This window comes from Leucopleurus acutus (genome assembly GCF_964270905.1).
Source record: "Leucopleurus acutus genome assembly, chromosome: 17".
Classification (NCBI taxonomy): Eukaryota; Metazoa; Chordata; class Mammalia; order Artiodactyla; family Delphinidae; genus Leucopleurus; species Leucopleurus acutus.
The window spans coordinates 17,827,039-17,850,055 of record NC_139159.1 but is presented as its reverse complement, the minus strand read 5'-3'; the positions used below and the strand labels follow the sequence as shown (position 1 = coordinate 17,850,055).

Genomic DNA, 23,017 nt, shown 5'->3' with positions numbered 1-23,017 from the left:
CATGTATCTTTTAAGATTATCCACAGAACGCATTACTTGTATTTACTGTTTTGTCCTGTTGTTGGTTATAGAAAAAACTCAAAATTTATTTTCATTAGATAAGTCCAAGAGTTACTGATGACCCTGTATATATTGCTAATTCTAGTTGCTTGATAACCAAAATATAACTCAAAATATTCACAGATGATAATGCTTTTAATGATTAAGTAGTTGTAAGCTTTCTGGAGTAAGGAACTTTGAAATTCAGTGGTTGCTTTATAATATCCAAACGAAGCCATCTATGAATCTTCTGTTTTCCTTGTTTTGAAACAGTGGGACTATAAAGTTGAACTTTTGGCCATTAATGCACAGAAAATGTTGCAGCAACCCCAAAGAGATTTCACTAGAAACTATTTTCCTGTTTATGTAGCTTGTTTATGCACCCCCTTAGAAAATCAGGCAGAAGGGCATCCACTGCCACCGTCTTCCATTGTAATTATATGTAAAATAAATATGGACTGCATGATTTATTATGGAAATATTTCACTTGTGTGCCTTTAATATTTCTTTTAAACAGGTAGTATAACACCAACTGTGGAACTGAATGGGCTTGCTATGAAAAGGGGAGAGCCTGCCATCTACAGGCCGTTAGATCCAAAGCCTTTCCCAAATTATAGAGCTAATTACAACTTTCGGGGCATGTACAATCAGAGGTTTGTATGTCTTCTTTGGTTTTGTTCTTATTTATTATTTTACGCATATTGTAAAAGTTTCTGAAACTCAAAAGGTATTTTTGTTGTAAAGAAAATTCACTTGGGGCATTTTGCATGGAATTTAGATACATCAAGCTTATCAGGAATACTTAAAGTAATAAATAAAGAAAATTAACTTTTTCAGGAGCTGGTTGTTGCTGAGTCATAAGAGCCCTGTGTTTGCTGCACGCAGGACCATGTTTTAAAATCATTCCACAGTGTGGTGTGGGCTTTCCAGTTATCTTGCTCATTTATAGTCACCAAGCAGATGCTTAGCTTAATTAGTGCTTTTCTTAATTTTTCCGCATACATCGCAAATATGACTGTTTATAACTTATAGGAAAGTTGTTAGAAGGGCTTACTAAGTATTTCTGCACATTGAATAATTTTGTGATAGTTATAAGTGTAACAGAAGTTTCTTTTGCAAGCATGGCAGAATTCTTTTAAAAAGTTCAGGGTTTTTTTTCCTCATCATTTATAAAAGTCATGTAACTCATTGTTGAGAATGTGGAAATGCAGAAAGTTAAAAATACAAATAATTTGCAATCCCAGAATTAAACACCTTTAATATTTTGTTGTACTTTACATTCTTTTTATTCTTTGCATATAAATATATTTAACCAAATTGAAATTATCCTTTATATGCAATTTCTGTATTACTTTATGGAGGTATAATACATGAACAGTAAAATACACAGATCTTAAATATACATCTTGACGACTTTATTTTATTGTTTCATTTATGTATATATGTATTTATAGTTTATTTGATGACGTTTTTACATATTTATATCCTCCTGTGGTCACCACCCCATCAAACTCCAGAACATTTGCATCACCCTGAGAGTTTCCTCACACTTATTTGCACTTGATACACCTCCTCCCAGAAGTAACCGCTGTTCTATCACCATAGGTTAGTTTTGCCTGCCCTTGAACTTCTATAAATAGACTCATACAGTATTTATTCTTTTGTGTCTGGCTTTTTTCACTGCATATAATGGTTTTCTTGTTTTGTTTTTGTTTTTTGATTTTTTGAGATTCACCCATGTTGCATTTTTTGAGATTCATCCAGTTTTTGTTGCTGAATAATGTTTCTTTGTATAAATATATCATCATTTGTTCATTTTGAATATGCAGTATTGTGCCCTCTTTTCACTTTATACAGATAGCATTTTTCATATCTTTAAGTAGCCTTTGAAAAATATTTTTGATGGTTATATAATGCTTCATATGGCTAGGGTGTACTCTACCAGTATTTAAACAGGTATAAACAATGAATACTTGATAAGTATATAAAAAAAATACCTGTTTTTGATCATCTAGATTGTTCCTCCCCCCCCCCCCTTTTTTTTTTTTTTTGCGGTACCCGGGCCTCTCACTGCTGTGGCCTCTCCCGTTGTGGAGCACAGGCTCCGGACGTGCAGGCTCAGTGGCCATGGCTCACGGGCCCAGCCGCTCCACGGCATGTGGGATCTTCCCGGACCGGGGCATGAACCCGCGTCCCTTGCATCGGCAGGCGGACTCTCAACCACTGTGCCACCAGGGAAGCCCCTCCCCTTTTTTTGACAATTATAAATAATGTTGCAGTAAAAATTATATACAAGTTTTTGTTCACATCACTGATTATTTCCTTAAGATCTATTACTATAAGGGGAATATTGGGTTAAGAAGAGTAATTTATTGATATTACCTGATGACATTAAAGCTTATACTAAATTCTTATAGTATGTTTTGTACTATTCTGACAACATTGAGTTTAAAACACATTGTCTTGTTTGATAGTTAAAAAGTGGTATGTTTAATTTTCTTTGCTTTTATTGATAACTTATGAGGCTCAGCAGTTTTTCAAATATATTAGTTACTTGTCCATTTTGATTTGTCTATTTTAATTTGCTAATTTTTATTGCATTGCTTGATCAGTCTTCAAATGTTTATGTGTTGAGGGTTTTAGCATTAAGTCTATTCTATTTGTTTGATTTTCCTGCTTTTAAAAAATTGGCTTTTAGTTTTGTGTTTGTTTTTAATGTACTACAGTTTTAAATGTTATATGGTCTAATCTATTAAATTTTTTGGTGTGATTTCTCCCACTGCTTCTATGCCTAAGTAATTCTTTCTCATGTGTGATCAGATATTTGCTGATGCTTAAACATTTTTTCTTTTTAATTGAGGCATAATTGACATAACATTGTGTAAGTTTTAAGGTATACAATATATTGATTTGATGCATTTATATTGCAGTAGGATTGCCATTGTAGTGTTAGCTGATAACCTCTATCCAGTCACATATCATTTCTTTTAGTGTTGGGATGCTGATGCTTTTAAAATCATTTTGTATATTTACCGACCAATTATTACAATTCAGATATTAGGAGAAGTTACTTATCTAATCAACAGACAATCTAATACTTTTTGGAGTCTTGCTTGGTAGTGGAAAAATTGCCATTTAAGATCTAGTCCTATTCAAATTGTAAATGGTTCGTTTAAATATTGTTCAGGTTCTCTAAGAAAACCTTCTGCCTCTCCCCCCTTCCTCAATGTGTCTGGGGGGAATTTTCTGTATTGTCCTGGTGGGAAGGGAGGGTGCGGGCTCCTCTCGTCTTTGTGGTAATGTCTCTTGTCCACCAGGTAACTGGTACCTCTCTTGCCTGCCCTGCTGAAACCTGCAGTTGGTGACTTGTAGTCCATCTTTTCCCCCCCGGTAATGCTGTCAGAGAGTATTTACCATCTTCCCCTTGCTGTCTTGGCCTAAACTCTTAGCTCTGCTCGGCTCCTTTGGATGTTGTTCCATTGTCACCCTCTTCCGTCTAACTCTGGAACATCCACTGGCAGGCTTACCAGCTCTCAACTTGGTGCCCACCCTGCATGGGAGGCAAGAGGGATACACTGTTTCTCTTATAGTCGCTTTATTTCTCTTTTTTCTGTTACATAACCACTGTCTTTCTCATCAGTCTGAGGTGACCTAATATAAATAAAACTGTTTGCCTACTTGAGTACAACAGATAGGTGGGATCACCTGAGATAGGAGCACCTTGTCTGTTTTATACTTGAAAGATGTTTTACTTTTAATGTACTATAATGAAGACTCATGAGGATATTATATTTAAATGCTTATTGTATTTTGATATCTGTAGTCCGTTATTTGAAGTAAAGTTTTGATTAATGAACTTACTATTTTTAAATGAAAGAAATCTAGTTCTAAAACAGTGAAAAATCAGAGAGTAATCTCTGTCCTGGGTAAGGTGACAATTTTGATGAAGACCTAAAGGAGCAGGGGGCATAAGCAGTGAGGATGTCGTGAGAGAGGGGAGAACGTTCAGGCAGAAGAGACAGCAGCGCAGAGCCCCCGAAGTAGGCGTGTGCCTGGCGCGTTGATGCACCACCAGGACGCCCGTGTGGCTGGAACAGAGTGGACCTGGGGCAGAGGAGTTCGGGTGTGAGAATGTGACAGGGGGCTGGTGGTTTGGTTTGATTTTTTTTTTTTTTTCCTGTTTTAGATTTTCTGTTAAGATTGTTGTCATTTTTCCTTTGTTGGCAATTTCTAGTTTCAGGATCTGATTCGATGGATGTCATGAGGGCTGCAAGAATTTTTTAGTGACTTCTCTAGAGGGTTGTGCCTTAGGCCATTCCCATTTAATGGATCAAGTGGACTTTCCCTTCAGATTTTTGGAGAGTCTTTAGATCACAAAGGGTAAAAAGAAAATAAGGAAGTACTGGTAAGCTGCCAAAGCATGTTTCAACTTAAAAGCTCTCTGCTCACAAAAGGTCAGACCTACCCATTACTCACTAGGCTGTTAAAAGTATGGTTTCACATATGACCTTAATTTGCAGATGGCAACACCTGAATGCTTTACAGGGAATTCGGAGCCAGAGGTCAGAGGAGACATTCTTCTCCTTGTCAGACTCCAAATGAATCAGTAGCTTCTTAATAAGGCAGGGACTGAAAGGTTAAGAAGTCTAAGAAACAAGTATCATTTAGAGGGATTTTTGAAAAGGTCTTTTCATTTTCCATTTAAAATAATATCAATTAATTAGATATTACCCATGCTGTCTTTTAATCTGTTCTTTTCTGATGAGGCGTCTCCACTTGAACTTACTCAAAGGCCTAAGGAGGAACTCATAAAAAGGTCTCCCTCCACCCCATTTTATGATGGCTGGAGAAAAAAGATTTCTCCATGAGCAAACTCTGTGGATACAACTCGGATTCTAAAATACCTGTGTCTCCCTTTGCTGCACCCAAGACGTTTGAAAATGAAGATGTCCAGAAATCTTTTTCCTTCTCATTTGGGGCACTGTTCGCTAATGACAGAGCACAAGATATAAAGATTGGAGAACAATTTTATGCTTTTGTTCTCCATCTTCGTTATAAAAACTTACATACATTATCTCAAGGAGTAGAATGGCTGAAATCAGGCCTCCAACAAATAATTTATCAATTTTTTGTATTCACAGATTAAAAAAGCATTATTGCATGGCTAATGGCCGGAAAGCCCTCTGATCTACAGATGCGGATTGCCAAAGGGCCACAACCCAAGCTATATTATATGAGAATGGGAATTTCCGCTGTATGTGACTGGGAGGTCTCTTGGGGAAGTCTTCAGGCCTGGTTGATGCAGAGCTTTAGTGGTGTTTCTCCTCATTTTCCGTTTCTCTCTTTCTAGCTCTTGTCTCATTTTTCCTGTGCTTGACTTTATTTTCAAAGACACTCTCTTCCCTTTGCTGTACCTTATACGCTACATAGTCCTTAGACTTGTACTGGAGGAGGAACACATTTTTGTTTTGTTTTTGGATAGTTCTTAGAAAAGTTCCGAGTAGCCTGTTCATCCCAGAATTGGGGGATCCCAGAATTCATTCAGACCACATTTGGGATGAGGGGATACTTTCATTGACTAAGCTTGGGTTTGTGCCCAGCCTGGAGAAACAGGGTTTAGTCCCATCCAAACTGCTCTGCAGAGCACAATTATTTTATACGGTGGTTCCCTAAAGGCAAAGATTCAGAGGGAAAATCATTTCCATTACAGTCAGAACATTTGGTTCAAATCCTGGTTCTGATGCTTTCGGTTATGTGATCTCGGACAAGACCCTGGACCTCCCTTAGTTTCCTCATTTGCTAACTAGAAATAATAATACCAAATGAAAGGACTTTAGCAAGATTGCACTCATTCAGCAAACATTTACCTAATGCCTACTCTTTGCCATGTGTTGTGTTAGATACTTTGATGAAAGACAATCTGATAGACTCTAGTCTGCTAGAAGAGGAAGACAATGAACAGAAACTAACACAGTGATAGATGCGTCCATCGAATGCTATGGAAACATTGAGAACAAGCAGGGCACTCAGTTTGGGGAATTAAAGAAGCCTCCCAGAAGGAACTGACACCTGAACTGAATCTTCAAGGTTAATGAGGCATAAGCCAGGTGAGGAAGGTAAGAAAAAGCAATCTAGATTTTGGGAACAATGGCAGGGAATCCTGAGAAGTGTAGTTTATTCATGGACTTGCAGGCTGTTTGGTTTGAGTGGAATGAAAAGGCTGAAGTTCAGGCAGGTCGATAATGTGGGTGCCCTCAAGTGGCATGCCAAGAGGTTTAGGTTTTATCCTGAAGCCGATTGGAAGCCTTCGAAGGATTTTAAGCTGAGGGATAAAATAATTGTATGTCTGTTTTAGGAATATTGCTTTCACAGCATGTGGAAAATAGTTTGGATAGGCTGAAAATTCAAGGGAGAAAGATGTATTACGAGGATGCTGTAATTCAGGCTTAATGTGATGAGAGCCTGGAATAGTGGGGATGGAGAGGAGGGGACAGTGTCTAGATATTTAGGAGGTAGACTTGGGGATTGATTTAAAAAAATTTTTTTATAGTTAATTTTTATTGGAGTATGGTTGATTTATAATGTTATGTTTCTGCTGTACAGCAAAGTAAATCAGTTATACATAAACATATATACACTTTTTAAGATTCTGTTCCCAGATACGTCATTAGAGTGTATTGAGTAGAGTTCCCTGTGCTATTGTTATCTGTTTTATATATACTAGTGTGTATGTGTCAATCCCAATCTCCCAGTTTATCCCTCCCACCCCCCACTCCCCTTGGTAGCCATAAATTTCTGTGACTATTCTGTTTTGTAAATAGGTTCATTTGTAGGCATTGGTTGATAGAGAGTATTAAGGATGACTTTCACACATCTGGGTCACTGGTAATAGTGTTCACAATGAGAGGAGTTGGAGTAGATCTTTGGAAAGATGAGGGATTTGGTTTTGACTGTGCTGAGTTTAAATTGCCTGGGAGATATTTAGGAGGAGTCCATTTTATCATGCTTTAAAGCCTCACTGAAGGGCATTCGAAGATTATCTTTGGCTTTGAGGGTTTGTTGGAGGTACTTATGGGAGGAGGAACTTTAGGGTCTAGAGCTTTCAGAACAGGGGTGTGTAATGTATCTTGGAGAAAATGGCATTGTTTAGGATACAACCTAAGTTTGAGTGACACATCTATTCTTCATTCATCTAGTATTTATACTTCTTTCCCCAAAGGATTTGGTTACATTAGATGCCATCATTCAATCTGTAACAATTTCATGGCATGCGCCCATGCCAAGTGCCTCTTGTCCTCAGGTATGGTTGGTGTGTTCTATGTCAAAACAGTATTTGGTTGCCTTTGGCTAATGTGTCCAGTTCCTGGTCCAGTCACTTGTAGCTGGGTTAGTAAAGTAGTTTTCTCTTACCATGTGTAGTATGAGTCACAGCAAGTTAAATAAGGAAGGCATTTGGACTGTTTTGCCAAAAAGTTACTTGTTCTTATAGGCAGATCCAGGTACCTACTTGAGGCGTCATAGTCTCTTCCCCCCACCTCCAGTTCCCCTGGTTAAATAAGCCTATGAGACTTGGAACTTTATGGACAGCTACGGCTATGAGTAGAAATTTGATAGGTGAAAAGTTTTCTGAAGTATCTGAACTGATTTTATTTCAATATGTTAATTATCAGTAAAACTAGAAATAGTCAAGATTTTAATTTATGAAATAGCTTATTTCAAAGTTTCTGTTGTATAGGCTCATGACTAGCTGCTAATTATCATGATGTTGGTGTGCCATTTGTTTTGAGCTTGTTCAAACTATCAATCTAAGTGTTCTTCACCAGTTTGTAATGCCCTTTCAAAAGCATGTTGGAAACAGTTGAGAAACTTTGAATATATTTGTAGCGATATCAAGTATAGAGCTACAATTTTGCTTTCTGCCACAAGATGGTGCTTGTGTACTGTTAAAACAGCATACAGACTGCGCATGTTCACTTTGGTTAGTACTCCGAGGTCTGTGTTTCATTGATTAGTGAGAGGTTAAATCATATGAAATCACCAGTATTTGACCTTTCTTTGACCTGTAAATATTCCAGTTTCATGTGGTTCAACCTAATAGGAAAAATTCGGCCGAGTACACAACTCTAAAGCCTCTTGGATAAGTGAAATAAATATGAAGTGGTGAAAATCAGGAATCCATTCTATATATAATTTTACCTTCTGTGTATTACATTCTTGGTTTGGGGGATATATTCTTTCTCTTTAATCATATGCTTTATTCATGGAATGGATGTCGGAACTTTTCAAAATGATACTTCTTTTTTTTTTTTTAAATAAATTTATTTTATCTATTCATTCTTGGCTGCACTGGGTCTTCACCGGTGCTTGTGAGCCCTCTCTAGTTGCAGCAAGTGGGGGCCACTCTTCGTTGCGGTGCGCAGGCCTCCCATTGCGGTGGCCCCTCTCGCTGCAGAGCACAGGCTCCAGGCACGCAGGCCTCCACAGTTGTGGCACGTGGGCTCAGTAGTTGCAGCTCGCAGGCTCCAGAGCGCAGGCTCAGCGGCCGTGGCGCACGGGCCCAGCCGCTCCGCGGCATGTGGGATCCTCCCGGACCGGGGCTCGAACCCGTGTCCCCTGCATTGGCAGGTGGGCTCCCAATCACTGCGCCACCAGAGAAGCCCAAAATGATACTTCTTTTAAAAATGATATTTCTGGGCTTCCCTGGTGGCGCAGTGGTTGAGAGTCCGCCTGCCAATGCAGGGGACACGGGTTCGTGCCCCGGTCCGGGAAGATCCCACATGCCGCGGAGCGGCTGGGCCCGTGAGCCACGGCCGCTGAGCCCGTGCGTCCGGAGCCTGTGCTCCGCAATGGGAGAGGCCACAACAGTGAGAGACCTGCGTACCGCAAAAAAAAACCCCAATATTTCTTTATGAGGATATCACTATATAGAATAGATGTAGAACTGAAAGACTACAAGACAAAACTTTTAATATTTCCTCATATTTTTACATAGAATTATATTAATTAAATTAGGAATGTTTTTCATTTGGGGGAAATAATTCTAAACCCATAATAGAGAAACATTAAAATATATTGTCTTTTAAAACTTTCGTAAGCCAGAGTAGAGAATTTGAATAGGTTACCAAAGCAAAGATGAGGGAGAATGAACTGGAATTCAATGAAGCCAGGAATCAGAGAGCCAGGGAGATGATTTCAAGGTAAAGGAAGGATTATTCTGGGTCAGAAGCTCTTGTCTTAGGCAGGCTGTGTTTAAAATTAAGAATAGGAACTACTAACTGAAAGAAGAAAAAAAAAAAGGAACTAGTGGGCATTGTAACCCTTTAAAACAAAATTCACTGCTTGGTTAGACCAGATGTGACACTCTTCATTTTATGAAATAGAAATATAGCTTTTTTCTTTGAAGTATAATATGAAGAGGGTCCCCCAACGTATGTTTCCCCCGAATATTAGATAAAAATCAAATTATTAAAGAAAACATTTTGGAGGCTTATGTTTCTGGCTGTGATGAAATAACTAGGACTAGATTTACCTTCTCACCATAAACATCTGGAAAACTTGAGTAAGGTTTTTACATTATACATGAACTGATACAATGTGATGTGAAGAGAAGGTGTGGTAAGTTAAAGATGTATACCGATGCATAGCAAAAAAAAAAAAGAATAGCTAAGAATACAATAGTGGAGATAAAATGGAATCATAAAAAACTTGTAATCTAAAAGAAGGCAGAGAGAGGTGGAAAAGAGGAGTAATGAACACATGGGATAAATAGAAAACAAAGACTAATGTGATAGATTTAAACCTAGTTATGTTGATAACTATGTTAAATGTAAATGGTCTAAAACACTATAGTTAAAAGGTAGAGAATGTCAGACTATATAAGAGAGCAGGAGAGACAACTATATGATAAGTAAAGAAATTCACCTTAAATATAAAGACAGATTGGCTAAAAGGGTGGAAAATGATATTCTTTGCAAACGTTAATCAGAATAAAGCTGGAGTGGCTATATTTATATCAAAGTAGACTTCAGAACAAGAAATATTATCAGGGATAAAATTACCAATAATAAAAGGGTAAAATCATCAAGAAGGACTAACTGTTCTAAATATACATGCACCTAGTAACAAGCTTAGAATAAGTAAACAGAAAAGCAGTAAGGCTGCTGCTATGGACTGAATTGTGTACCCCCCCCCCCCCCAAAATTCATATGTTGAATCCCTATCCCCCAATGCAATGGTATTTGGAGATAGGATTTTTTTTTAATTTAATTAATTAATTAGTTACTTTATTTGGTTGTGCTTGGTCTTAGTTGTGGTAGACGGGCTCCTTAGTTGTGGCATGCAGACTCTTAGTTGCGGCATGCATGTGGGATCTAGTTCCCTGGCCAGGGATCAAACCTGGGCCCCCTGCATTGGGAGTGCGGCATCTTAACCACTGTGCCACTGGGGAAGTCCCTGGAGATAGGATTTTTGGGAAGTAATTAGGCTTAGATAGATTTTGAGGGTTGGGCCCTCAATGTGGAATTAATGCCCTTATAAAAACAGACACCAGATAGCTAGCTCCCTATTCTGCTCCTCCCCTCTGCCCCTACGTGAGGACATAAGAAGTTCGATGTCTACAAGACAGGAAGAGAGCTCTTTCATCAGAAACTCACCATGCTAGCACCTTGATCTTGGATGTCTAGCCTCCACAACTGTGAGAAATTTGATTTCTGTTTAAGCCTCTCAGTCTATGGTAATCTGTTAAGTTTCACAGCTCAAGCTAAGACATTGATAGAATTCAATAACACTGTCATCCAGTGTTATGAAACTCTCCATTCAATAACAGAATATGCATTCTTTTCAAGTGCATGTGGAACATTCAGCAAGACAGGTGATATGCTGTGCTGTGAGACAATTTTCAATAAATTTAAGAGAACTGAAATAATATAAACTATGTCATCTGATCACAGAGGAATTAAGTTAGAAATAAATAACATAAAAATATCTGGTAAGTTCTGGTAAATATTTGGAAATTTATCAAGACATTTCTAAGTAATGCATGGGTCAAAGGAGAAATCACAAAGAATATTAGAAAAATATTTTGAACTAAATGAAGGTGAAAATGAAACATTGAAATATGTGGGTACAGTGAAAGTAGTGGTTGGAGGGGAATGTATGTTTTTAAATGCTTACGTGAGAAAAAAAAAGATCCAAAATTAATGCTTTAGGCCTCTACCTTAAGAAGCTAGAAAAAGAAGAGCACATTAAAAATCAAAATGCAGAGAAGGAAATGATAAAGATAGGAGCAGAAACCAATGAAATTGGAAGTGGACAAACAATTGAAAAAATCAGTGAAATCAATGAAATCAAAAGGTGCTTCTGGGAAAAGATTTATAAAATTGATAAGTTTCTAGCTAGACTGATAGAAGAGAGAAGGTGAAGATATATTTATTACCAACATCGGAATAAAAGAAGGAATTCTACTAACATTAAAAATTATAAGGGAACTTCATGAATGACTTTGTTTATAAATTTGATAACTTAGATCGTTGATTGGCAAACTGTGACCTGCAGGCTCATTGCCTGCAGTTTTATTGGAACATAGCCATGTCCACTTATTTATTTATTTATTTATTGGCTGCCCAGCTTGCAGGATCTCAGTTCCCTGACCAGGGATTGAACCCAGGGCCACAGCAGTGAAAGCCCAGAATCCTAACCGCTAGGCCACCAGGGCACTCTCAGTTCCCAACTCATTTTATGAGGCCAGCATTATCTTGTACCAAAACCAGACAAAAAACTTAAAACTTTTGATCAGTATCCATCATCATCATAGGTATAAAAACCCATAATAAAATGTTAGCAATTTGGGCTTCCCTGGTGGCGCAGTGGTTGAGAGTCCGCCTGCCGATGCAGGGGACACGGGTTCGTGCCCCGGTCCGGGAAGATCCCACATGCTGCAGAGCAGCTGGGCCCGTGAGCCATGGCTGCTGAGCCTGCACGTTTGGAGCCAGTGCTCCACTGTGGGAGAGGCCACGACAGTGAGAGGCCCGCGTACCTCAAAAAAAAAAAAAAAAAAAAAAAATTAGAAGTTTAAATTCAGCAACATTTAAATAATTTAATACACATGATTAAATGGAATTATCTTAGGAAAGCATTAACCATATTAATAGAATAAAGGAGAAAAACCATATGAGCATTTAAAAAAATTTATTTATTTTTGGCTGCGTTGGGTCTTTGTTGCTGCATGCGGACTTTCTCTAGTTGCGGGGAGTGGGGCTACTCTGCGTTGCGGTGCGTGGGCTTCTCATTGCGGTGGCTTCTCTTGTTGTGGAGAACGGGCTCTAGGGCGCGCAGACATCAGTAGTTGTGGCTCGCGGGCTCTAGAGTGCAGGCTCAGTAGTTGTGGTGCACGGGCTTAGTTGCTCCACGGCATGTGGGATCCTCCCGGACCAGGGCTCGAACCCATGTCCCCCGCATTGGCAGGCGGATTCTTAACCACTGCGCCACCAGGGAAGTCCCGCGCATCTTATTAGACACAGAAGAAGCATTTGTTGAAAGTCAGCACTCATTCATGATACAGACTCATCAGACTAGGAATGTAAGAGAACTTGCTTAATCTGATAAAGGAATTCCCTAAACAGCTTCTAGCTAACATTATGGTTTTTAGTGAGAGACTGAGCACTTGTACGATGAGAACAAGGCAATGATGTACACCATAATCACTTCTACTCGATGTTGTACTTGAGTTCTAGCAAGTGCAGGAAGAAGAGGAAATAAATGGAAAATATTGGAAAAAGTAGAAATAAAACTGTCTTTATTTGTAAGTGACATGATCCTGTATGTAGAAAATTATAAGAAATCACAACTAAAAGCTACTAAATAGATGAGTTGAGCCAGATCACAGGTTACAAGGTCAGTATACCAAAAATCAGCAGTATTTCTATTTAATAGTAGTGACAACTGGAAAATATAAAAAGCATAAAAGCATATACTCACCGTTAGATATAACAAAATATGTGCATAACCTGTATACTGAAAGTGAGAAAATATTGCTCAGACAAATTAAAGAACACTTGCTATTATTAAAATGCCAGTTTTCCTAAAGTTAACATGAAGATACAATGTAATCTCAATCAAAATCCTAACAGGTTTTTTTTTTTTTTTTGGTAAAATTGATAAAATAAAATTAACATAGTGTGGAGATGCAAAGGTTCTGCAGTAGCCAAAACGGTTTAGAAAAGGATGAGCAAATTTGGAGAGCTCACACTACTTGACTTCAAGATTTGCTATAAAGCTACAGTAAGTAAGACAGTGGAATATTGGCATGGGGAATAATATACCCTCATACCTAGGTATTCACGGAGGGATTAGTTCCAGAACCTCACTCCCAACCCCTGCAGATATCATAATCTGACATTGCTCAAGTCCCTTTTGTAAAATGGTTTAGTATTTGCATGTAATCTATGCACATTCTCTGGTATACTTTAAATCATCTCTAGATTACACATAATACTTAATACAACGTAAGTGCTATAAAACAGTGGGCAGGGCATGTGGAAAATTCAAGTTTTACTTTTTGGGACTTCCTGGAATTTTTTTTTCTGACTATTTTCTACTCACGGTTGGTTGAATCCATGGATGCATAACCCACATATACGGATGGCCAACCATATGGATCATTGGAACAGAATAGAACAGAGGTTGGCAAACTATGGCCCATGGACCAGATCTGGCCTGCCTGTTTTTGTATGGCCTGCAAGCTAAGAATGTTTTTTACATTTTAAAATGGTTGAGGGAAAAATCAAAGAATGATATTTCATAACATATAAAATTTAGATGAAATTGAAATTTGTATCTGTCAGTGAAATTTTATTGGAACACAGCCATGATCATTTGTTTATGTTTTGTCTATAGCTGCTGTCATGCTACAGCAGCAGAGTTTGAGTAGGTTTGACAGAAATTTTGTGGCTTGCAGAACCCCAAATATTTACTATCTAGCCCTTTATAGAAGAAGTTTGCTGATCCCTGGAATATAGAGTCAAGAAATAAAAAACCCACATAGGGTCACTTTGTTTTTTTCAAAATTAATTTCAACAAAGGTGTTAATAGGCAAAGGCTACTCTTTCCAACAGCAGTGATAAAACAGTTGCATACCCAGATGGGAAAAAATGATCCTCAACACTTACCTCACACCATAGACAAAAATTAATTAGAAATGGATCATAGATCTACATTTAAAAAGTTGTAAACTTTCTAGAAGAAAATTTTTTGGTACTTTGGATATAGGCAAAGATTTCTTAGAACACAGAGAACACAAATCATAGAAGAAAAAGTTGAGAACTTGAACTTCAGCAAAAATTTAAAACTTCTGGTACCCGAAAATCACTTTTAAAAGTGAAAAAGCAGGACATACACTGGAAGAAAACATTTGCAGTACTTACGCTGACAGAGGATTTGCATCCAGGATGATATAAATGAACACTTACAACTCAGTAAGACAAGTATGAACGAAACATTTGACTAGACACTTTAATGAAGAAGAGATAAGAATGGCTAATAAGCGCATGAAAAGATGCTTGAAATCATTAGTTATCAGGGAAATGTGGCTTAAAATCATAGCTAAAATTTAAAAAGGCTGATAATACCAAGTGACAGGGTGGGGCTACTGGAACTCTCGTACACTACTGCTGAGAATATTAATGGTATGATCATGCTGTCATGGTTTGTCACTCTCTAGTTAAACATACACTTACCATGCCACCCAGCAATTCCACTCCTGGTATTTACCTAAGAGAGATGAAAATATGTGGCTATTCAAAGACTTGTACTTGAGTGTTTGTAGCATTTTTCTTTGTAATAGCCCTGAACTGGTCATATCCACCACCAGGTAAGTGGTTAAACAAATTGTATCATAACTATGCCATGCAATACTACTCAGTAGTAACACTTCTGATCCAAGCCACAGTATGGATGAATCCCCAAAACATTATGCTGGACAAAAGAAGCCAGATACATAGGGTATATACTATAAGATTCTATTTTTGTGACATTTTAGAACAGACGAAACTAATCCATTGTGACAGAAAGGTGGGGATTTCTTCTATAAGATATCAACACTTTCTTCTGGGTGATGGAAATGTTCTATATCTTGATTTTTGTGATTGTTATATGGATGTATATCAAAACTCATTAATTATGAGCTTAAAGTAGTCCCATTTCATTATATGTAAAATTTATCTCAATAAAGTTGACTTAAAAAATACATTTTGTAATTCTCAATTTTCTTCGAAGCTAAAAATATTTCTCAGAAAGCATCTCATTTTTGCCTCTCAAGCATTTGGCTAAAACCACTGTAAATGTCTTACTAGGGGCTAAAATAATATTTACCTCATAGAGTGTTTGAGGATAAGATACGTCTGTAAATTGCTTAGCTTCTGCCTTTCCTCAGTAAACATTATTTGATTGTTAGCCGTTATTATACTGTAGGTAAAACAGCCTAGTTGCAAGTGCAGCCTCTGGAGTTGAAATGGTAGCTGTGTGGATTTGAGCAGGTTACTCAAGCATTCTGATTCTCAGTTAACTCACCTGTAAGTTGGAGAAAATAAATTATGCTTCCTCATAGTGTAGTTTTCAGGATAAAATGTAACAATTCCGTGACCACACATGGCCCATTGCCATAATGTTTTTAGTTCCTTAAAAATAATTTAAATAACAGTGTATTTGTAGTAGGACATTATTATTTTGAGAGATTTAAAAAATTTCACTTCTGCCCAATTAAAAAAAATTAGACTATTTTTCTATTATTATTTCTGAGTATATACTTTAGAGAAGGGGTGACTGATTTTGTAATACAAATATGCATACTTTTGGCCTTTTGTTGGAATTTAGTTGACATTGGAATAATACTGCCCTTGCAGCCCAGAGAGTCATTTTTCCTTTGGAAAACTACTGTGTACTTCAGCAGTTATTAACTTAGGATTTAAACGCAAGCCTCAGAAAATCTGTGCCTTTTATGTAATTGTTTGCAGCGTTTTATACACATACCTCTTCTGCCTTGTCATAGCTTTATAGCCATCCATTTTACCTTTGATCTTTCAGCTTTCTCACTTTCATTCCCAAAGAATGGCTAGCCTTTGTTTTCTTGCCACTGAGTTTGTATTCAAGTACTAATAACTTGGTAATAAATTTCCCATGTTACAAGTTCAGAACTTCATACTCCTTTGTTCTGTTGTTGAAGGCAGGCAGGCAGGCCCAAGGCTCACCACTGAACTTTGGATTAGAGAGTGTTTAAAATATCTGGTATGTTTATTAAATAAAAAATATTTTCATGCCACACAAGTTTAACATTTTTTATACCCTCCCCCCCAAAAAAAACCCCACAAAACAAAAGCAGAAGTAAACAAAGCCAGTTCTTAAATTAAAAAAATTACTTTTTAAATTCTGGCTTGACCTTTGAGTTTTGTTTAGTCATTTTTTAAAAAAATGCTCTTGAGATCCATTTTGAGTTCTTTATACTAAAAGTTTATGCATTATTTTCCATAAAGGTGAATATAAGGAAATTAGCATCAAAAGAATAATTATATCTTTTTTTCCCCTCAAGTTTATCATGATTCTTTAGGAAAGTGCAGCCATGACTTAGATGTGATAAATGCTAAATTTATGATTTTTTTTTACAAGAATTGATCTGTCTTTCTAGTCCTAAATTTGTTTTAAAAATTTAAACAATTTTTATCCTAGATTAGGGGAAATAAACCACATCCTCTATTCTTTTATTTGAGACTAATTTTATTAATCTATTGTTCAAGCTCTGAAAACCAAGCACAATAGTTAGTTCCCTTTGTGTTTGAAGCAGTACTGTCTCATAGATGTCTTTATCTTTTTGTTCACTTGAGCAAAATCTTGCTTTAGCAATGCTTATTGATTTACTTGTGTTTTAAGGAAATATCTGGGCAAAATGACGGTTCAATTTATGAAGCTCTTTTTAAAGGCAAGTCACAGGTAGATGAGTGGGCTTTCAGTTTTTAGAATTGTGCAAAGAAAATTTATATAGGTTGCTCATACTAGCTCTGAGAAATTTGAAAAATTCTGAATCTTTTTTTCTTTTGTTTTGGAGAGTTCCTTCATGAATTGAGAAACAGTGTTATCTACCAGGTGTTTCTCCTTAATATCCAATCACTTTTTATGTATTTCCTTCAACTATTGATTTTTAGTGAAGAGTTTGTGAAGTTTTTAATGTTAATTGGATTTAGAAAGAAATTTAAATACAGTTTTTAATGCAAGTGCTGTGACTTTTAATAATGAGAGTTTATGTTACATGTTTATAGAAGTTTCTGTAATAATAGAATTTCTTGGAAATGGAACATTGTGTCTAATAAATTCTGGGCAAGATTTGGGTGATCATCAAAATAGGCCATGTTCCAAAGTTTGTTTCTGTGTTGGTTACTGGAAACTTAGAATGTATTTTCTCATAGAAAGATTGTAACAAATGGTGGCAAAGTTCCCAAGATAGCCTATAAAATCTCATTTTAATTACAGTGAACAGTGTACCTTGTAAATATTTCTAACTTTGGCTTCCAGGGAACCTTTTCCCCTTGATGCCACCTGATCAATAGCAGTGAGCCTCTTGCAAGTCTGACAATGGCAGGAGTAGAAAAGAAAGGAAGGGGTGATGGAAAGAGGGAGTTTCCTCCTCTACAGCTTTAATTTCAAATTGTTTATTAATGGAAGCAGGTTTAGTCAGCCCAATAGAAGTGCCTTAAGGTTGGGCATGCTTTAAGAGAAGGCTTTAAGACAGGAGTGGGCTGAATAACCAGATTTAGAAGCAACAGAAAGGCAACTGAAGATGAAAAAGTGATAAAGGGATTGACTTAGTCCAGGGCATTGTGGGTAAGATAAGCCTTATAGCAGTAGTACGGAATCTAATGTTCAGTGCAACGTGAAGTTGTTAAGGAGTGGGAATGGCATGCTAGAACAAAAACAATTCCCATATTTTGCAGGGAAATTTCTACTTTATAAAATAAAATCCACATCATCCAGGTTTGCTTTTGTACACGGGTTCTGATTTCTCCACATTCTCAACACTTGTTGTTTTCTGTTTTTTTGGTAAAAGTCATCCTAATGGGTGTGAAGTGATCCCACCAATTTTAACACCACATCTCAGTTCCTGATTCTTGTCTGGGGACATGTTTTTTCTCTGATTCATTGACACTAGGAATATATTTATTACTAGATTGATTCATTCAGTATGTCAGTGTCAGTCAGTGAGAGTTCTTGATCAGCAAGATGCTGGTGAACATGAAGATGACATCATCTTTACTCATGAGCTTATAGCCTAGTGGGAGAGGGTAGACGATTATAATTCAGAATGGTAAATGACATGATGGTGATTACTACAGACACCTCGAAAGTATACTAGAGCGTTTTTAACTTATTTATCATCAAGATCAGGAATAAGGCACACCATCTCCAAAACTATTCAGCATTGTCCTAGAGGCATTAGTCAGTGCAGTTAGAGGAGAGAGAGAGAGCAATTTAGGGCACAAGTTTTAGAAAAAAATTGAATCAAAGAATTCAGCAGGGTAGCATGGTGTAAAATTAAAATCTAGAATCTAGCAGCCTTCAAATATACAAGGAATTATAGGTAGCGTATATAATGATGGAGAAAACTCCACTTATAATAACAACAAAGAAGAGAAAATAATGAGGAATAAACTTAAAAAGAAATATGCAAAAATGCATGAGGAAAACTTTAGAGTACTCTTGAAAGACATAAAAGTAAACCTCAGTGAATGAAAAGATATTTTTGGTGTTGGATAGGCTGGCTCAACATCATAAAAGCTAGTTCAAAAAATAAAGTAAATGAAAGTACAGAGAAAGAAGTAATGAAGATTAAAACAGAAATGAATGAAGTAGAGAATAGAAAAAAGTAGATCTAATTGATAAGTCAAAACTGTAATTTTTAAAATTAACAAAATAGACAAACCACTAGCTAGCTATCAAGGAGAGAAAAGGGAGAAAGCACAAAAAAAAAAAAAAAAAAAAAGAAATGACAAGGAGGAATATCACTATTGGAACCGAGAAGAATTTCAACAGATTACAAGAGACTACTTTGCAGACTTCTGTATAAATATATTTGAAAACGTAGGTGGTATAGATAACTTCCTAGGAAAATACTGTGCATCAAAGTTGACCCATCAGAAATAGAAAGCTTAAATGCATCAGTATCCATTGGGAAAATGTAGAGAAAGTTAATAAGCCCATAAAAAAGCAACAGGCCCATGTGGTTTCACAGGGGAATTTTATCTACCAAGTTGTCAGACCAGATAGTTTTTAATGTTATATTGACTAGACAAAGATAAAGGGGAAAGTGGAATCATTGCTTTACATGTGTTCTATAGATTTGTTATATAGTATTTTCATTATCATTTTTGTTAGTAATTCTGTAGTTCCAGTTTGTATTTTCCCTTTCTTGTTACAGTTGTTTAATAAAGGTTCAATTTCAGAGTAGAAGGGTCGTCTTCTTTTTAAAATTTTGTTACTAATTTTTAGTTTATTATATTGTGATTCCTGACTGTTTTTTATAATATTTCTTTTTGTAGACTCTTACTCATGCTTTCTTGAGATGTAATGTAGTATCAGTGTGAATATTGCAAATGCACTTGAGAGGAAGTATAAATAGATACACATATATATGTATGTATATAGTGTGTGTGTGTGTATATCTTGTATAAGATTTTGTTGTTTAGGTCTTCTAGTATATCTTTATGTATGTTTTCCCCATTTGATCTGTGATGTACCAAGAGTGTTATGTTAAAATGTCTTAGTATTTGTGTGGCTCTACCCATGTTTCCTTACATCTCCTGTAGTCCTTGTTTCGTAAGGTTGTTGCTGCAGTATTTGGCACATTGATGTTCATATATTATTGAAAATGGAAGATTTTAGCATTAAAAGATGTCCTTTGACATTAGTGCATCTTTAGCTGACATTCTACTTTGTCTGATAACAGGAGAATAATCGCTGTTTTCTTTTTATTTCCATTAATCTAGTATGCCTTTGTCTATCCTTTTCTTTTTTAGCCTTTCTCTGTTTTTGTCATGTCTCTTGTATATAGCATATAGTTGAATCTTGCTTTGTGAGACAAATTAAAAATCTTTTCCTTTTAAGCTCAAAACATATTTGACTTGAGAAACAAGGACTTGTTTTGGATAATCTGATTTGGGATTGGTTGACAGTGTGTACTGTTGGGTGGGTGTTTACTATAAATTAAGTGAGCTAAGTCTGCTGCTCCAAGGTTTTAGTGAAAATATATTTGAAGTGCGTGATAAGGTAAAAACATTTTATGAAATAAATATTGTATCAGCAGAAGAGTATTGTAATTAACAATATTTAAATTTTCTACCCTTTGTGAGTATACCAAATTAAAGAAGGTGCTGCTAGGTGAAAGAATAACAGATACAATTAATACTTATTTAATAAGTCTTAGTAATGCCTTTTTGGAATACTTCCTAGGACTGGAATACTGAATAATTGTTAAATGTGTAATACATCCTAATGTAAGTCAGGTAGTTTCTAGTTCTTTGCTTTCAGTAAATTGTAAGAGTACCCAGTCAAATTGTCAGTTGCCACATTGTTAAACATAATTTTTCATGGTAGATCACAGTGTAAGTTGTGACACAGAAAAAAATTTTGCTATAACAAAATTTGGGGGTGATTTACTTCTTAATGTGAATAACATTTTATCAGTGATTATGCCTAGAAAACTGTGAAATAAGAATAAAATTGAGAACCTGTCAGATATAGTAATATACATTGTTTTAAAAAGCCCTATCTATCTCACGCAGAAGCATGCCCACTAAGATTTTACTGTTTTTTTTAAAGAATTACTCATCAAAATTTGTAATATTTATGTTCCATTACTTATCTGCTAATAATAATTACAATAGTGGTTCATTCCACAAAAATTTTTTCTTATTGTTCATGCATATGATCACAGGAAATACAAACTTCTAAAAATTTAAGTTAATATCCAACGTAATAAAAAATGTACAAGAGTTCTTTTACGAGGTATGAGCATTAAGTTTGAAGGCCACTGCCATGGACTTATTTGAAGCAAAACTGAATTAGAGATGGCCATTGCAGAAGGTGCAGAGGTGTGTACATTTTTATCTTGATTTTCACATGCATAGGCAAATATGGCAGCTTGATGAAAATGGATTATTTAAAAAGTCTTGAACATGAATATACAGTCATAGTTGGTCTTTTGAGCTCAGTAACACTCAAAAGTGAAATCTTATTTTCTTTCTATGGTATTTAATATAATTCTCCTATTTATGAAATAATAAAATTGTATCCATCATCAGTATTTCTGGTGTAGTCCAGGTAAAAATATTTATCTTGACCCATTCGAGGGCAGCATGAATATATCTTTGGAATTAGCTTTCACAATGTATGAATGCTTTTGAGTCACAGACTCGATGTAAGCATCATTTAAATAAAGTGTGAAGTTTCTTAGTTAAAATTAAAATCTTTCATTTGGAATTTTTGTAATATATTAAAAAAAAACAGCCATATAAAAGTAAGCCCTTTTTTACTTTCTTCCCTCACTTCCCCTGTCCTTTGCAAGTACATTAGAGCTTTTATAAATTTGGAAAGGTGCTCACTTTTATTCTAAATTTAATATTTACTTTGATTTTTAGCTGATGAATTACCAAAGTTAGAATTATAAGGTGCTCCATGAAAAATGGATTTGAAGACAAATTTGGGAAATGCTGCTTACTATTATCCCTCTGAAGATTCCTTAAAGATTCTTAAAGATGTTGTGCAGAAAATTATTCGTCTGACTGGTTCCCAACCCTGAGTGAATATCAGGCTCTCCTGGAAAGCTTTAACACGTCTGATGGCAGGCTCTATCTAGAGTAATTAAATCAGAATTTCTGGATGGGGAATTTGGACACCAGTGTTTTAAAACATTCCCCTGGTGATTCTAATGTGCAGTCATTGGAATACTAACCCAAACACACGTTACCCTCTATTAACATCAAAGATTACTTTATGATATGTTGATTTAAGTAGTCATAGAACTTTTGAAAGAGTTAAAATAGAAGGTGAAAATTACCGTTAACCACAGTCCTCAGGCAATCAATTGTTCTGGACAGCCAAGTGTTCCAAATTGCTGAGGATTTTACCCCTTTTTGAAAACTAAAACTTTTTGTATTTCAGTAATTGAGAGCAAATTTTCTAACGGTTATAGCATACATTTTTCATGTTAAAAATGCTACAGTTATGAACATAAAGAATCTCCCATGCTGACTCAGTGTCAACCCTGTAAACGACAACTATTACTGTAAGCCTCCTGAGATTGTGGTTTGTTCTTACGCTAGACATCAGTCTGCTTTGTTGTTTTCTAAATCATCCTGTGCAGTCAGGTTGTCATCTTATTTCCTGTTGCATGTCAGTGCAGATTTGTGTACAGTGCTTGCCCCCGCCTGCTAATTTAATGTTCTTAAACTGCTGTTGTCTTAGAAACCGATATTATAGTTAGAATTGGGAGCAGAGTAAGAGTAACAGGGTTTCGAATTGGGCCCTGTGGTGCTCCTGTAAGTGGGAAGTACCTGAGCTTTATTTAGTTCTTGGAGTTTTTGATGTCAGAATTTACTTTTCACTTTATACATTTTGAGTTTCTTCTGCATTTTAGGTAGAATGAAGTTGCCAGTTAACTGAATACAGATTTGGAGAATTATATATTTATAAAATATTTGTATATATTTATTTAATGACATGAAGTACTTTGGGATTGGGCAGAAATAACAGTTGCTTTGATAAATTTCATATAATGACTTTCTCATATGTAATGGAGAAGGTTTCATTTGTGTATGATTTTTCCCCCTTCTTTTTCTTTTTATTATTTTATTTATTTATTTTTAACTGTGTTGGGTCTTTGTTGCTGCACGTGGGCTTTCTCTATTCGCAGTAAGCGGGGGCTACTCTTCATTGCAGTGCG

The 23,017-nt window shown here is 36.2% G+C and overlaps 1 protein-coding gene across 6 annotated transcripts in view; it reads left to right on the top strand.

The window, feature by feature from the left end:
- STAU2 (staufen double-stranded RNA binding protein 2) overlaps positions 1–23,017 on the top strand; it is a 308,588-nt gene that overhangs the window by 49,520 nt on the left and 236,051 nt on the right. For all 6 annotated transcript variants that reach the window (XM_082859013.1, XM_082859010.1, XM_082859012.1 and 3 more), the window contains one exon: positions 557–692. In XM_082859013.1, the coding sequence (XP_082715139.1) occupies positions 557–692 (136 nt within the window). The remainder of the gene's footprint in view (positions 1–556; positions 693–23,017) is intronic.